This window comes from Mastigoproctus giganteus, chromosome 2 (genome assembly GCF_048544385.1).
Source record: "Mastigoproctus giganteus isolate SK-2022 chromosome 2, ASM4854438v1, whole genome shotgun sequence".
In the NCBI taxonomy this organism is placed as follows: domain Eukaryota; kingdom Metazoa; phylum Arthropoda; class Arachnida; order Uropygi; family Thelyphonidae; genus Mastigoproctus; species Mastigoproctus giganteus.
Window position 1 is genome coordinate 132,105,937 of NC_143576.1, and position 18,550 is coordinate 132,124,486.

Consider the following 18,550-nt stretch of genomic DNA (forward strand, 5'->3'; position numbering starts at 1 on the left):
CCATAATTTTCTCTGGCTTGTTACATGACATATTCACTTCATTATCCAGCAGGGCAATGAAGTGAATCCTGTGTAACATCGTTGCAGCAAGGTGGGAGATTAGAACAAAGCATAGCCAACATAGCCCTTTTTGACCGTGCCAGTGATGACTGCTTTCAGTAACAAGGGCGAAAATATCAGCTGCCTACTAACTATTATAAACTAATTGAAAGTATTTCCAGAAGAGATTAGGTTGCCATTGATATCAAAATGGGGGTTTCGTGCATTATTAGCTACCAGTTATTAAATTATTTATAATTTGTTTTTGCAGCAAAGCAAATAAAGCTATGGGGCATTCATTGGTGTACTACATCTATAAACTGCATGGATTCATTGTGCACTGTCTGTAAACTGCATGGATTCATCCATTCTATGAATATATGCAGTTTATAGACCCACTCTACGTATCCATTCTCAAAACTTCACTCTAATTTGTCTAGACAAAAAAAAACCCAATTTCCAAGAGAAAAACCAACTAACTCAGCAGAATGACAATCACTACACTGTATAAAGATAAGTAAAATAAATGGCAGTAACTGCCGACGAGTCTGCTGACGAGGCTAGTGGGAGGCAAATGTGATCAAAGCCACTAAGTGGATTTTCTTATTTATTGATTTGAAATTAATGTTTTTCTAAAACTTTTGATTTAAATTTAGTAGTATAGCATTATTTTATGATTTTCTGATTAATCTGGTGTATTTATTCTTTACTCGGCCTTGTAACTGCATAAAACTATCGGTAAGGGTATCAAATCCACATGTTACAAGTTGCAGCTCCACTGAACGAGAAGTTTTTTAGCCATATTTAGACTCTTTATTGACCAACTGTTACATCAAATTATTTTGTATAAGTAGCTTATAGACCTAGTCAGGATCGTTAGTTTATTCTGAATTGAGACAGCGAGATTTGGAAGTTAATTAATACTTAAGTGTATGCAGAGTTAGCTTTCGTAACTTGCCGCCTTTGTTATACGATACAATGTATATCCCGAACTAGATAACGTTACTATAGTATAGTATATTATATAATATTGTCAATTAATCAGTAAAATCTATTAATTTTGTTAAACTTCGTTGTCAGTTAAATTGTACTTTAACTAAATACATATAACGACTTAGATTACAAACGTAACATAATTAATTAATACATAACTTGATATGGAAGTTATATAAAGGGAACTCGTAGATAATACTTGATACTGAAAAATATATATAGCGTTATAACTGTATTGGGATACAAGTTTAGGGTTATAATTTTGTACTGAAATTGAAATTTTATTTGAATTAAATCGAAATCATGACTCAGACCAGAGCAGCAAAGCAAAAGGCTCAAGCTAATAGGAGTGCTGTGGCTCAGAGGAGAACTGGGGGGAGGGGGAGCAGTTGCCCTCTGAATCACAGCCTTTTAAAGTGCACTGCTTGTATGATGTTTGTGGAGCACTCGGGTACGGGACATGATATTGCCATGGGGGATGTCTTTGTGTGTGCGCGATGCAAGGAGTGTAATGAAATCAGGTGACAACTCAGCATTATTATGGGCCTATATGAGAGCTTGAAGGACAGGGTGGATGTCCTCAAAGGATCTAAACTGAGGGCCCATCAAGCTCTCAGCTGCCCACATCAATGCCAGAGCTTGCACTTGGTCATCACCCAACACAGTGGCAACCCCCAAGGCAGAATGCACTGGTCCCACAGGAACTATTAATTGTTGGTGACTCTATTGTCAGGGAAACGGGGAACATGCTTTGTAAAAAGGATAGGTGGAACAGGACCAGGGTATGTCTGCCAGGGGCAAAGGTTGATGACATAGAGCGGATATCATCTTTTAAGGGCACAAAAGGTGATATAGTTGTACACGTTGGAACTAATGATATTAGGAGTAGGAGACCGGCAGAATTACTTAACAAGTACAGGTCACTGTTGAAAAAAAGCTGTGCATTAGGGTTGAATTTGAAAGTGTCTGCAATTCTGCCCAGACACGATAGGAGGGAGAATATGATGAGAGCCTTGTCGATCAATTCGGCCCTGGAAAGATTGTGGAAGGCTCAAGGGGTAGATTATTTTTTTCAGTCTGGTCTGTACTTGTTAACAGGAGAGTCTGCTTCTACAGAGATGGGATACATTTAAATAGAAAGGGTGCAAGAATATTTGCTGATGCTGTCGAGGCAGTGTTAGGTGGGTCGGAAAACTGCTAGCTTGGGGGGATACAAGGACTAATAGATTAACAGTAGCCACTGGCAGAGGTGAAAGTGATTCTTGCACTGCTTCTATTGGAATGAGCAGAAGCCTGGAAAACAAGATGCAGGATATTTCAGAGCCTGCTGGGAGTCATTGCAGTACAAGTAAACACATGGGTTGTGTTAGGGTAGCTAAGAATAGGAACAGGTGCATTTATACTTGGGTGTACACCACTGCTAGAAGTTTGGTAAATAAATTTGATGAATTAGAGGTATTGCTCAAAGCATCAAAGGTGGATATTGTTGGGATATCAGAGACGTGGGGTCATACAGATATAGGGAATGCAGAACTGGAATTTGGGGAGTACAACGTCTACAGAAAGGATAGACAGGATAGGAAGGGAGGAGGGGGTTATGCTATTAGTTAAGAAACACACAAAATCCAAGGAAGTGAAGCCAGTCGACATCGCTGGACAGTGCAGTGTTGAGTCAGCTTGGTGTGACATAAGCATTGGGAGATCAAAATTGAGAGTAGGAGTGTGCTATAGGCCTAATGACTCTGATGAGTATAATAAGAAACTGTACAGGGAAATAGAGTGGGCCAGTAAATCAGAGAGTCTTATAATGGAGGATTTTAACTTCCCAGATATTTGTGGGTTGGTCACTCACACACTAGCAAGGCTTTTGTGGATTTATTGGATGACTGTTACATCAGCATGTTCGGGAGGCGACTAGAGGGAGTAATACTCTTGATTTGATTATCAGTAGTTATTCTTCAGGCATTAAGAATCTGCAGATAAAGGAACCACTAGGTGGCAGTGATCACAGTGTGCTGAAGTGGGATTTACTGAAAGAGGTAACTACCATCAGGGGTAAAGGGAAGAGTTATTGCTTTCATAAAGGTGACTGCAATGGTCTAAGACAGTATTTAAATTCTATACAGTGGGACCAACTGATGATGTTACCAACAGCAAATTCAAAATGAGAAGCATTCAAAAAACTTATCTTGGAAGCTACTAGGCTTTACATACCAACTAAGAAATATTGTTCAAGGTTTAGGCCTAAATGGATGTAAGATGAACTAATGAGACACATGCAGAGAAGAAAAATTCTTGGGATACATATAAATTAACACGTGACACAGAAGCTATAATAGATATAAGCTGGTCTGTAACCAAGTCACAAAGGAGGTTACTCAGGCAAAGGCAGATTATGAGAAATTTTTAGCAAAGGATGCAAAGAAAAACAGCAAAGAGTTCTTTACTTATGTAAACTCTAGAAGGAAGGGGATGAATCAGATTGGTCCACTTGATATCGATGGTTCAACTGTTGATGATCCTGCTCAGGTAGCTAACAAACTAAATGAATATTTTGCATCGATATTCACACATGAGGAGTTATTCAGCGAGGGGAATGCCAGAGGTGTATTCAACTTTGACAGTAAGCTAGATAATCTTGTAATAACTGAGAGTAAAGTGGAGGAGAAAAAAAAGATAAACACAAGAAAGGCACCTGGGGTGGATGGGATCTATCCAGTTATATTAAAGGAGGCAGCAAAGGAAGGAAGCAAACCCTTAGCCATAATTATGAGAGCTTCCTTGGACTCAAGGGAGGTACCCATAGACTGGAGATGTGCAAATGTGACCCCAATTCACAAAGGAGGATCAAAGGCTGACACAAGTAATTATAGACCTGTGAGTTTAACTTCTGTTCCAGGAAAGTTAATGAAGGCACTGGTTAAAGCAGCACTGCAGGATCATCTAGACAAGACTTCAGTTATAGCTCGGACACAGCATGGTTTTGTTAAGGGAAAGTCTTGCCTGACCAATTTGATTGGATACTATGATGCAGTCACAAAAGAGCTGGATGCAGGGAATAACTTTGATAGTATATAATTGGATTTTAGAAAGGCTTTTGATACTGTTGCACATGGAAGACTGCTGCACAAATTGGAGCAGTGTGGCATTGCTGGCAAATTGCTGCTATGGATAAAGGGGTGGTTGAGGGGGAGAAGACAGAGAGTGGTAATCAATGGACACTGCTCATCGTGGACTAATGTTATTAGTGGAGTCCCTCAAGGTTCAGTGTTGGGTCCATTATTGTTTTCTGTATTTATAAATAATAATGATGATGGTATATCAAGCTTAATGTCCAAATTTGCAGACGATACAAAGGTTGGCAGGGTTGTTAGGGACACTACTGACACTATGCTGCTGAAAGAGGATCTGGAAATGTTGAGCAGATGGGCTGAGAAGTGGCAAATGAAGTTTAACATTGACAAATGTAAAAAACTACATATGGGAAACAGCAACCCCAGAGCAACGTATCAACTCTGTGGCACTACACTGACAGTGGTAGAGATTGAAAAGGACTTGGGAGTAATTGTGCAGGCAGATATGAAGTTCTCTGAGCAGTGCAGATTGGCTGCAAGAGTAGCTCATGGTGTGTTGTCAATGATATACAGGAATTTTTCTAGAAGTGATAAGGTGGTGATTATTCCCTTGTATAAGGCAATGGTTAGGCTACACCTTGAGTACTCTATACAAGTCTGGAGGCCTCATTTCAAGAAGGATGTAGAGCTGCTGGAAAGAGTACAGAGAAGGGCAACAAGTTTAGTGAATGGAACAAAGTGTTGCTCTTACGAAGAAAGGCTTAAGTTTTGCAAATTACAGTGTCTGGAGACTAGGCACCGGCAAGGTGATCTGATAGAGGTGTATAAATACTTGAATGGTTTGAGCATGCTCAATGCTGATGGGATTCTTCCTCTTGCTCAGAATAATCACCTGAGAGGGCATAAATACAAATCGAGGAAAGACATATGTAGGATAGATGTGCGGAAATTTGCCTTTAGCCAGCGGGTAGTTGGTTGGTGGAACAGACTTCCATCCCTTGTTGTGGAAGTTGATAGCCTAAATAAATTTAAGGCTCAGCTGGACAGGTATTTCGAATGAACGGGGGAGTGAAGTGGAAGTTTTTTTTTTTTTTTTTCTTTTGGCTGATGCTGCATAAGCTTGCTTTCTTGCATCATATGCCTCGACTAATGCTAATGCTAACTGAAATCTCCCATAGTTCTCTTGATGGAAGATGGAATTTTAACCCATCCTTTTCCACATGGTTTTAGAGAACAGTGATTGTAACTACTATGCTACTCACAAGGATAGGGACAACTGATTTTCTACAAGGACATCAATTTTCATTGAAAATAATGGACATTTATTTTATTGAAGAGTTTACATATTTTATTGGAAATGGATTACATAATGATCACTGCTATTCTTAAGAAGAAAAAATGCACAGCAACAAGCTTGATCACCAATACAGTTCATTCACCTGTAGTTTAGATATGTTCTCATTCAGTAATAGGGAACATCCATCGTGGAGGGAGCATAAGCAAGCAATCAAGGCCACAACATCTTCTAATGACTGAGACCTATTGAAAATAAAAGCTACAAAAAGTTTCAAATAATCATGCATGTAAATAAAAAACATGTTAATAAACAAATAAAAATTAAAAATTGTATTAAATATTCACATAAACTTTATTATCCAACCACCTAATGGCAACACCTATCAATTTGTATTAAACTGAAGTCTCATATACTTATAAGGAAATTAAATTTAGCTCATCTGAAATAAAATTTTTACCATGTTAGAATATTTAAAGGGATAATCAGTAAGAAATATATACAATAAACTACATAAAAATCTGTTATATGTTGAAACATTTTGTAGGATAATAGGTGACATCTTGTATTCTGACACTTAAGACATATTTTAAAGCCATTTAATTTCTCACTAAAATTTCTTTTTTCTGCTCAATAATAGCATTAGCATTAGCAAAGGCACATGATGCAAGTAAGCAAGTTTATATCACATCAGCTAAAAAAAACAACCCTTAATTCACCCATCCGCTCGCTCCAAATGTTTGTCAAAGTTAGGCCTTCAATCAATTTAAGCTATCAACTTCTACAATGACAGAAGTTTGTTCCAGCAATCAACCACCCACAGGCTAAAGGCAAACTTCCGCACATTCAATAAAATAAATGTCCATTATTTTCTATGAAAATTGATGACCTTGTAGAAAACCAGTTGTCCCTATCCTTGTGAGTAGCATAGTAGTTACAATCACTGTTCTCTAAAACCATGTGGAAAAGGATGTGTTAAAATTCCATCTTCCATCAAGAGAACTATGGGAGATTTTAGTTAGCATTAGCATTAGTCGAGGCATATGATGCAAGAAAGCAAAGCAAGCTTATGCAGCATCAGCCAAAAGAAAAAAAAAAAAAAAAAAACTTCCACTTCACTCCCCCGTTCATTCGAAATACCTGTCCAGCTGAGCCTTAAATTTATTTAGGCTATCAACTTCCACAACAAGGGATGGAAGTCTGTGCCACCAAACAACTACCCGCTGGCTAAAGGCAAATTTCCGCACATCTATCCTACATCTGTCTTTCCTCAATTTGTATTTATGCCCTCTCAGGTGATTATTGTGAGCAAGAGGAAGAATCCCATCAGCATTGAGCATGCTCAAACCACTCAAGGCTTTAAACACCTCAATCAGATCACCTCGCAGGTGTCTAGTCTCCAGACACTGTAATTTGCAAAACTTAAGCCTTTCTTCGTAAGAGCAACCCTTTGTTCCGTTCACTAATCTTGTTGTGAATGGAACAAAAAGATGGTCATGTAAAATGCTGTGAACAGACCTATAACTAATTCCCACTGCATTTGAATGAAATGAATCGTCACACGTCTGTCACTCCAATAGTTCTACATCCTTCTGTCGTTCCAACAGTTCTACATCCTTCTTAAAATGAGGCCTACAGACCTGTATACAGTACTCAAGGTGTGGCCTGACCATTGCCTTATACAAGGGGATAATCACCTCCTTATCCCTGCTAGAAAAATTCCTGTATATCATTCACAAGACACCATGAGCTACTCTTGCAGACCGTCTGCACTGCTCAGAAAGCTTCGTATCTGCCTGCACAATTACCCCCAGGTGCTTTTCATTCTCCACCACTGTTAGTGTAGTACCACAGAGTTGATACATTACTCTGGGGTACTTTACATTTGTCAATGTTAAACTTCATTTGCCACCTCTCAACCCATCTGCTCAACTTTTCTAAATCCTGTTGCAGCAACATTATTGTCATTAACAACCCTGCCAACCTTAGTATCGTCTGCAAACTTGGACATTAAGCCTGATATACCATCATCAATATCATTTATAAATACAGAAAACGACAATGGACCCAACAATGAACCCTGAGGGACTCCACTAATAACATTAGTCCACGAAGAGCAGTGTCCATTGATTACCATTAGCACCCTCTGTCTTCTTCCACACAACAATCCCTTTATCCATAGTAGCAATTTGCCTCCAATGCCACACTGCTCCAATTTGGGCAGCAGTCTTCCATGTGCAACGGTATCAAAAGGCTTTTCTAAGATCCAAATATATAATATCAAAGTTATTCTTTGCATCCAGTTCCTTTGTGATACATCAAGTATTGAATCAAATTGGTCAGGCAAGACTTCCCCTTAACAAACCCATGCGTGTCCGAGCTATAACTGAAGTCTTGTCTAGATGATCCTGCAATGCTTCTTTAACCAGTGCCTCCATTAATTTCCCTGGAACAGAAGTTAAACCAACAGTAATTACCTGTGTCTCCTTTTGATCTTCCTTTGTGGATCAAAAGTGAGTCCAGGGAAGCTCTCATAATTATGGCTAAGGGTTTGCTTACTTCCTTTGTTGCCTCCTTTAATATAACTGGATAGATCCCATCCACCCCAGGTGCCTTTCTTGTGTTTATATTCAACAATTTCTCCTCCACTTTACTCTCAGTTATTACAAGATTATCTAGCTTACTGCCAGAGTTTAATACACCTCTGACATTCCCATTCCTGAATAACTCCTCATGTGTGAATGTAGATGCAAAATATTCATTTAGTTTGTTAGCTACCTGAGCAGGATCATCAATGGTTGAACCACTGATATCAAGTGGACCAATCTGATTCATCCCCTTCCTTCTAAAGTTTTCATAAGTAAAGTCTTTCCTTTTTTTCTTTGCCTCCTTTGCCAAAGATTTCTCGTAATCTGCCTTCGCCTGCCTAACCTCCTTTGTGATTTTGTTACAGACCGCTTATATATATCATGGGCTTCTGTATCTCCTGTTATTTTATATGTATCCCATGCATTTTTCTTCTCTGTTACTTGTCTAATTAGTTCATCTGACATCCATTTAAGCCTAAATCATGAACAATATTTCTTAGTTGGTATGAAATGCCTAGAATCTTATTAATTCTTTGAATGATTCCCATTTTGAATTTGCTGTTGGTAACATCATCAGTTGGTCCCACCGTATAGAATTTAAATACTGTCTCAGACCACCGTAGTCACCTTTACAAAAGCAAAAACCCATTCCTTTACCCTTAATGATAGTTACCTCATTGAGTAAATCCCACTTCAGCACACTGTGATCACTGCCACCTAGTGGTTCCTTTATCTGCAGATTCTTAATGCTTGTTGTTTGTTTGTTTGTTATCTGGTTTTTAGGAGCATTAGCAACCAAGGCCATATTGCTTCGGGGATATGCGGTGGTCATTTCCTGAAATTTCCGCATCCTCCGTATTAGGTGGCCACGGGCTCGAACCCTGGTCTAATCAAAAATCGTGTGCTACGCACTGCTGCTCCTGCCCACCTGGCTATGGAGGTGCCTGATTCTTAATGCATGAAGAATCACTACTGATAATCAGATCAAGAGTATTACTCCCTCTAGTTGCCTACCGAACATGCTGCTGTAGAAAACAATCATCCAATAAATCCACAAAAGCCTTGCTAGTGTGTGAGTGACCAACCCACAAATGCTAGTTAATCTCTGGGAAATTAAAATACCCCATTATAAGACACTCTGATTTACACTCCCACTCTATTTCTCTGAACAACTGCTCATTATACTCATCAGATTCTTTAGACCTATAACACACACCTACTCTCATTTTTTCCTTTCTCAGCGCTTATGTCACAACCTCAACATTGCATTGTCCACCAACATCAATGGGATGCACTTCCTTAGATTTTATGTGTTTCTTTACTAACAGCATAACCCCTCAAATACTCAACTACTTTAAAAATATATTATATATACTTCTTGTGGCAGTATTTTTATTTTAATTTTTGCAAAATGTATGAACTGTCTGGGAAAATCGATCATTTACAATACCCTATAATAATAAGTTCACAGGACAGTCCATTGAGTACATTACGAATATTTTCACTAGCCCATGGCAACATGAAAAGGATTATGAGCAATGTCCACTGCAATAGGCTTGTGAAAAACAATATCATAATGTACTCAAAAATTCACATAACCAATTTCAAAGATTTAAATTCTTAGAACATTCAAAACATAATGCTTTGAATAAGTTTCAATGGAGAAGCATGTTGCTATTTATTTAAAATGTATACCATTCTCCAGACCCAAACTTGTTCAGTTGAAGACCTGATGCTACAAAGAATTGGTTTTTTTTGGTTTTTTTTTTAGGAGCATTAGCAACTAAGGCCATATTGCTCCTTGATATGCGGGGTCATTCCCTGACCTTTCCGCATCCTTCGTATTTGGTGGTGACGGGCTCGAACCCCGGTCTGTGCTACGCACTGCTGCTCCTTCCCACCTGGCTACGGAGGCGCCGTTACAAAGAAACAGTGACATTATTTATCTCAGTGAAAGCTGGATGCCAAAAACGAGTCTGTTGCCATTAATCTGGGATTTTGGTGTGAAAAAATAATAAAACTTCAAAAAAGGAAGGTTGTGTTATATAATTCACGACAATTATCAACTCTTCACTGTGAATGATGTTCTAAAATCTAATTGTATAAAGTTTAAAGTGTAAATCCTGATATTAAATTCTCTATCTTCAGTTTTAATGTCGTAAACATTTATATCTCTCTGAGTCCTGATTGGGAATGTAAAACTAATATAAAAATTTCCTCAATTAGTTTTGGTGATTTCCACCTGCTTGTCCAAATCACTTAAATTATCCTAAACTAATTCTCGTCACTTGGTGTTATTCAAGTAATTGACTTCCCTACTTGAAACAAACCAAACTAGAAATTTTATAAACTTTCCTTTATAAACTTTTTATCTGTATGCAAACTTAATCCAGATGACTTTTTCTGCACTAACAAAAATGATCAACTGCTACCTCAAAACTTCATGAAACCTCCCCACACTTTAAATGGTCAATATATCCTAAACATGAAGATAATGTTCCTCAATATTTTTTTATTCAGATCTAATTGATGGATAAGTAAACTTTATTCTAGTTTATTTACTTTTCTTTCCTCAAGCAACAGGCATCTTTACAGAGATTTAAATTTATAACTGCCTATAGTGAGAGGGTGATTGACAGCCCCAAACATTTTTGCATAGCCCCAATTGCTATCAACTTTTATTGGTTCATATTACTAAACCTACATTTCATTTTCATTTTCTACCACCCTAAGTGGAAGAAAATGAAAAGACCTGGGAGAAACTGTGCAGCAAGATATGAAGTTTTCTGAACAATGCACACAGGCTGCCAGAGCAGGTCATGGGGTATTGTCAATGATATACAGGAATTTTGCTAGTAGGGAAAAGGAGGTGATTCACAACAATTATCAACTCTTCACTGTCAATGAAGAAGTTCTAAATCTAATTGTTTAAACTTAAAGTGTAAATCCTGATATTAAATTCTCTATCTTCAATTTTAATGAAGTTAGTTTAGGTAATTTAAGTGGTTAGAACAAATAAATTCAAGATCTCATTTTAGGAAGGATGTTGAGTTGCTTGAGCGAGTACAGAGAAGGGGAACAAGATTGGTGAGGGGGTAAAGAAGGGGTACTCTTAGGAAGAAAGGCTTACGTTCTGCAAGTTGCAGCATCTGGAGACTAGGCACCTGCAAGGTGATCTGGTGAGGTGTATAAGTGAGAGGATTGAGCAGGCTCATTGCTCATGGGATTTTTCCTCTTGCTCAGATTACAAACCTATTGTTTACAGCCATCTCAGATCTTACCCATGAGCTCAGCTTATACAAAGTGCAAAATGTGTTAGTTGTCTGATGGCACCAGGGGTTTCCCCCATCTCCACTTTGTGTACTCTGTTTGTGTAGCACAGAACTCTGTGTAGGCCAGAGATTTAAAAAGTGTGAGAGGAGTGTAAGGATGTGTAGTGTTGTGTACTGTTGTTCTTCTGAGCTCAGCTTATACAGTAAACTTTCATGCATGGAATTCAGCAATGTATATGCTGTAAGTGGATGGCAGAGGTAAAGTGATGGTAACAAAGAGAAAAACAGCAGCAGCACCAATACTATGGGCTTTTTTGTAGCCACCAATGTAGGTTTGTGTGTATTTTCATATTGGGTGGCTGAAATTTTATAAAGGCCTATAACATTTTGCTAGGTCTTTCTTATACAGGTGACCCCCCCGCTTAACGCTGATAATTCGTTCCAGAAAAACAGAGTGCTAAGTGAATCCACGCTAAGCGAGCACCGCATTCCTATAAGATAACATATGTATTTGTGAGTTGCGGTCAGTGGCGTAGGATATTTCCTAATCAATAATAAACAGTAGTGAAAAGATGCACAAGTGTCGGTCAAAATATTTAATATTCAAATATTTGTAAATACAAAACATTCTGCATTACATACATATATAATTATGTGGTACTACTTACGTATCAAAATTAAACTTAAAATTCCAATTAAATTCATGAATTTAATTCATCTAAATTGATTTAATTTAATTAATGAATTTAATCATGAAAAATTTGTCGATTTTGGGTTGTACTTTGGCCCTCTTCCTGGTAAACTAAAAGGGGTTTTAATTTTAAATCCCCTGCAGCGTTACCACCCAACAATAAAGTCAACCGATTCTTCGCCACTTCGAAACCTGGCATGTTTTTTTTCTTCTTTCAATATGAAACAACTTCTTTTAGACATTAGTTTCCAAAAACGTCCTGCTTCAACTATGTTAAAAACTTGTTGAGAAATATAACACATAATACCCCTCTTCAATAATTTTAACAAGTTCTTTTTTGAAAGTTTCGGCTCCGTGATCTCCACTTGTAGCTTCTCCCTGGATTTTAAATCTATTCAACCAGCTTCCCCTTACTAGTTTTAAATGGTTCCACATTTTTGTTTTTTTAGTTGAGTTTTCTTCAGATCATCATATAGACTAATCAGCTGTCTTTCCTGCTGCTAAAATTAATTCTTTATTTTTTATAATTGTTCTTACAGTTAAACTTGCCAGTCCTAAATTATGGCACACATCCGCTTGTTGTTGACCGGAATCAATTCGCTTCAAAACGTCTAATTTAATTTTTAAATTCAGTCTTTTTCTTACATTTATTTCTTATTACATTTATTTTTTTCTTTGTATTGTGTCCACACCTTGTTGCTTTTTCATTCTTATTCGCCATTATTAACTTTGAAAATGTAACTGCGTTGGTTGCATTAAGTCGTTGAACATCACATGCTCTAATACCTCAGCCAACAGGAGCAGTGGATGTCGCGTCCATCCTATCATCGAAACAACCATTTTGATTAATGACAAACATTGGCAACGTCCACATGCATCACAGCCACAGGCTTCAACATCCAACAATTAATCACGCAGTTCGTGTACTTGACTGGCAGTACACGCCCTTGTGTTTCACTCTTAGCTGTCAGTTTGACTGAGGGAGGTTAACAAATTAACCGAAAGCTTTTGTACGCATCTAATCTAATATATGTATGTGTTTTTCCTATTATTAAACTTGTCATAATTTATTCTCTCCATTTCGCTCTGTGTCCACAGTAATTCAATATTAATAAATTGGATATATTTTATGTTCCTCAAGCTCTCCAGGTGATAGTGAGTCCATAGACACTTATCTTATGCCAAACTTCTAAGGCATTCAATTGATATGGAAGTTTTCAAATCCCTGCATCACAACGTTCGATCTAGCGGTCTGCACTATTGCAATGCCATATAGGTTCGGCCAATGGTTTAAACTGAAATTTTTGTGATTGAACTATGTTGCTTGTAATTATTCTACTAGTCTAAACATTGCCTAGAACATCAGTCCATTATTCTGATTTAAAAATATATATTTTTATGATGATTGCATTATCCATTCCTGATTTATGGATGATTGACAATTTGACTAATTCAATTATGTCATATGGAGGCAGCCATTGCTTCCTCCTCGGGTGTTGACAACAAAAGCCTTGATGTTGTTGTTGTTAGATCATGTGACCATAAGGCCCTGTTTTGATTGGCTGTAGCTGCAATACTGAAAAGAGCCAGCTTATTCCTGGTGCGACTTGAGTACTCATATAATGATTATAATATTTCACATTAAAATATTCTATTGACTTCTGTAATGCCAGTGCCCCTTGTTTCTTTCCCAGGGCTGAGATAGTGCCCCAACAACTTGTGACAGAAAGTATTGCCTCCATAGAGAAATACCAAGGAATTTGCATTTCCTTCTCCCCCTACCTCTGACCACAGACTTAGCATGGCTAAGGACTAACTTTTTTCCTGGACAGTCTACATTGTTCTTAATGCTGCCATCATTTTGTGCGCTCCCCTCCCTCCAGAATCAGCAGAAATTAAATCCGATAATCCGAACTCTTCCCGTTAATCCGTAAATCATGGACTCAACAGAAGAATGACAAGAAGAGACAGAAATCTCTTACTAACTGAGACAGAGCCATATGGACTGCTGACCAGACTGAAGATATGGGCGACCTTAAACTAACTCCCAATGACAAAGAAAAAGAATAATAAACTGGTGGTCCCAAAAAGTGACAGGAAAACCAGGAATAACTCCTCAGAGCAGAAGGAACAGGAAGAAGTAACAAACACACAGGCTGACATTGCAGTTCCCAAACAGCAGGACTCTTACCCCCTGCTGGACCTCACCCTGCCAGATGGCCCAGTTCTCACGCAGATGCTAACATTATGCAACTGGAAGCTTTAATGGCAAAGTCCAACAGCAGGACCACGACAGGACTGAGAAGTGAGATAATCACTATATGGAATAAAATTATTCTGGTCAATATGCAACGTGAACAAGAGAAAGCCACAGCTAAATTGGAAGTCTACTTGGATGAGCGGGTCAAACAAATGCAACAGTGCACTCCCTCATATGCGGATGCGCTGAGGAACCCACAAAACAAGGATACTAATGCAAAGGTGCCCCAGCAGAGGAAGCAACCCTTATTTAGAGCCCCCAACCTGGTGGTCCTCAGACCGGCAGTAGATACTAACAGCACCCAGACAAGTGAGGAACTGAAGACAACCATCATGAATCAACTAAAGGGTGACCTGAAAACAACAATAAAGAGCATAAGAAAAACAAGGAAAGTAGGAGTCCTAATAGAGACCGAAACTAGGCAAGACATTGATAACATTATGACAAACACCAAAATCGCTATGATGGGACTCACGGCTGAGTCTCCGAAAAGGCAGGGCCCCTCGATCCTAGTCTTCGACGTAGATAAAGACATCACAGCTAAACAACTGGAAGATGAGATAATCACAAGGAACCTGCAAATGCCTAACTCGGGAGAAGAACAGGGGAGACTTGTGCAGCCAAAATATTACACAAAGTCAAGGACAGGCTCGAATCACAACTGGATTCTGGAGCTAGCCCCAGCCACCTGGCACGTGTTAAAGAGCCAGACAAGACTGTACATTGACTGGAGTACCTAAGTGCTATAAATGATGCAGGTTCGGTCACACCTCCCATACATGCACCCAGGCCACACTAACCTGTGGACACTGCTCTGCCAAAGGACATGAGTATAAAAGTTGCCCCAACAAAGAGCAACAACCCATTTGCGCGAACTGCAAGTCCCCGAAGCTGGAGCACTCACATTCTGTTAGAGATCCAAAATGCCCCACCATTGTAAAAACAAAAAGCTTTTACTAGTCTAGAACCGACTATGGCTATATGAGCTAAAAGGTATAACACAACAAGGTTACTAATATTCCAACAGAACGTGCAGCGGGCCAGGGCAGTGCCTGAACAACTCAGAAGAAAGGCTGATGAAGAAAATGCCGATATCTTAAAATCATACAGGAGCCATACACCTACACAAGACATGTGAAGGGATACCCCAGGATGTACAGAACAGTGCAAACTGAGGAGGAGAACCTGTGGGCTGCAATACTAGTATGAAACCCTAACCTGACTGTCACAAAAATAACCCAATTATGCACAGCCTGGGCTGCTTGTGCACACACATCATTTCACCACTAGGCCCCTTTTAAGCTGTCTCCTTGTATTGCAGGCCAGGAGAGGAGATCACCCCTGAAATCAGTTACCTGCAGACACTGCTGAATACACTTCCCAACCAGATCATCATCGGGGCAGACGTCAACTGTCGATCCCCGGCCTGGCACAGTCAAACACCAGATAAGAGAGGAACACGTAATGGGCGGCAACTCAAAGAGTTCCTGATAATTTCTCCTATGGTAGTAAGGTGTAAGGTGTAAGGTGTGTTGGGGGTCTAACGGCTCCTGGGGTTTCCCCCATCTCCGCGTATTTTCTATGTTTCGGGCAAGCCTGAGTTTTTTTTTTTAATATTATGGTTCATGAGCTATGTGGCGTGTTGTGCCCTTTGTTCATCCGGCCTATTAGCCGCCAGGCCCCTAGTGGGACCTGACGTTTCCACACCCTGCCACGAGGAGGCTGGCCGGGTGTACCCAATGAAGCTATTTTACTCTGGCGGGTCCTGCCACTTACTTTCCTGAGATTTCAGTGGCAAGGACCTAAAAAAAAAAAAAAAAAAAAAAAAAATAAATAAATAAATAAAAAAATATATATATGTATATAAAAATAAAATACATTGGAGAAGTCGCGAGCATAGTTTAGTAAGTTAAGGTTCTTTTAAACATCGTTTGGGGTTTACACTGAAAGTCTGTAAGGCCTAAAAGGTCGGGCATAAATTTTGGTGTGTCTTAAATTTTGATGTTGGGCTGATCGCTATGTAAGATGACAGTTTTGGGTGGGGAGGCAGAAGACTGGGGGTGGAAATAGGAAGCAAAGGGGTCGATAGAGAAGATGACCCCCCGTTTTTCAGTGGAGCATGCCCATGCCCCACCAGAGGGAAAGAAGGGTGGCAAGGGGAGAAGAGGGTTCTTCCCTTGCTAGGAAATGGGGTTTAAAGAGAATCCTGCAGGTGCAGGATCTGAGAGCCAGATAGCGCTCTACTCTAGCTCTGGGTCGCTTCAGTGTTGGTCTCTTTCAGGAATTTCATCAGTGTGACGAGAATTTGTCTTGTCTGTGGTAGTTTTCCTCAAGATAGTTGTTTTCTCCTTTTCCTGTGAGCAGCTTTGATTGGCACTAATGGTGCATTTTTTGAACTGTTGGATTTTCTTCTTTGTTTCTGGTTTGTTTGAATTTCTCCGTTGTTCTGGTTCATCCATTCCTTCTAAGTTTAGGCTTTTCTATTGAGTGTTGTTGTCTTCCTGTTGGACAGATTGTATTGCAATAATTGTTTTCCTTCTTGTAAATAGTTGAGTTGCAAAGTTGGTAAAAGCTACAAACTCCTCTTGTGAATTCAGGAGTCGGGATTCTTGGTTAATTGGATTGTACTGGATGTTTCTAATGAGGCTCGCTCTTATGTCGTCATAATTTTCACATTCATGCATGATATGAGTCCATGATTCGGGTTCTCCGCAAGTACAATTTCTATCTTCTGTTATGCCTAGCATGTTTAGCTTTTCCTTAAACGGACCATGACCCGTTAGTAGATACGTAGCGTTAAGGCCCGGGAAAAACCACAGTGGGGCTTTCGGGTGCATTTTTGTCACCAGTGGAAGAAATTTATGGGTTATTGCTCCTTTGGTGGTTTCATTCCACCTTCTTTGCCAGGTTTCTGTTAGGAATTCATCTATCCTTTTTTGTTATGGTAGTATTAAATCAACCATGCCACTTACCGACCTTTTGTAACACTATGTGGGAGGCCACAATAGATGTCTCCTTGGCAACCACTAATGTGGCCAGACCCCTGGACAATGTCAGACCAGGGCAGTGCTTAGCTACCAAATCAATTGGACAGTTAGCAGAACTCCTGTACTCAAGTACATGATGAACCGTTTTGCAGTTAACAAGGCTGACTGGGAACTCTTTGGAAGGCTGCTGCACCAGGTGGCAGGGCATTGGATGGAGGCTGACCAACGACTTGATCCAAATGAGATCCAGAGGAGGGTCACAAAAATTATCACAAGCACTAGCGAAACAGCAATGAAGAGGAAGATTCCAACCCCGGATGCAGTCCCCTGGACCTGAGACATTGAAACATTAAGAAAGCAGGTCATAAAGGCAAGAAAAGAGTTTCAAAGGATGAGATATATCTGGCCAGAACCGGAAGTAAGACTGTTAAGGGAAAGATACAATATTGTTAGAAACAGCTACATAGACCTGATACGCAAAAGCAAGTGGAGCACCTGGTCAACATAGCTGGAAACGCCAATCCCCTGGGAGTAGTCTACAAAGTTGTTACTAGCAAACTCCCCAGAGGAGAAATTGTAAATGTGACTCGAGCCCCGCAGGGCACACCAGCCACCACCTGAGAACAGTCTATCAATAACATACTCAACCAGATCTATCATGAACCAGCTGTCCCAATCTTACCGGAACAGGTACAGATATATGGAGAAAATTAAGCATACAAAACACAGAAAATAGAACAGCCCTTCGCCAAGGAGGAATTGAATGCTGCTGTGGCCGTCATAAGGAATAGAAAACGTCCTGGCCCAGATCTTCTGGAGCCGGAAATTATAAAAAAGGTAGTAGACACCAGCCCGGAACTGCTCCTTAGATTATACAACGCATGTCTAAAAACAGGAACTTACCCAGCTGACTGGAAACTTGCAACCGTGAAGCTCATACCCAAGAATCCTTCAAAGCCTCCAGAACAACCAGACTCTTATTGGCCAATTGCCCTGCTCCCAGTGGCAAGTAGGTTATTCGAAAGGCTGATAGGTAAAAGAATAATTCACCACTACGAAACAGCTGGACTAAGCATGCCAACACAATATGGATTCAAGCAAGGAACTTCGACCATCAAAGCCCTCAATGGCCTTTTGAGGGTGGCAGTGGGGGTGTGATTTCGCTGGGGCATTCAACGCCATTTGGTGGCTGAGCTTCCTAGCTAGACTGAGAAGGGCAAACACACCTATGAATTTGTACAAAGTTATGGAATCCTACTTAACCAACAGAGAAATCCAGGTAATAACACCATATATTAAGTTGACCAGATCGTTCTATATGGGGGGTGCCCCCAGGGTTGTTCTAGGGCCAC

The 18,550-nt window shown here is 39.7% G+C and overlaps 1 protein-coding gene across 1 annotated transcript in view; it reads right to left on the minus strand.

The window, feature by feature from the left end:
- Nucleotides 1-18,550, minus strand: part of LOC150089571 (sec1 family domain-containing protein 2-like) — a 200,058-nt gene that overhangs the window by 50,833 nt on the left and 130,675 nt on the right. The window contains exon 12 of the mRNA XM_090390034.1: nucleotides 5,546-5,645. Coding sequence (XP_090246160.1) covers nucleotides 5,546-5,645 — 100 coding nt within the window. The remainder of the gene's footprint in view (nucleotides 1-5,545; nucleotides 5,646-18,550) is intronic.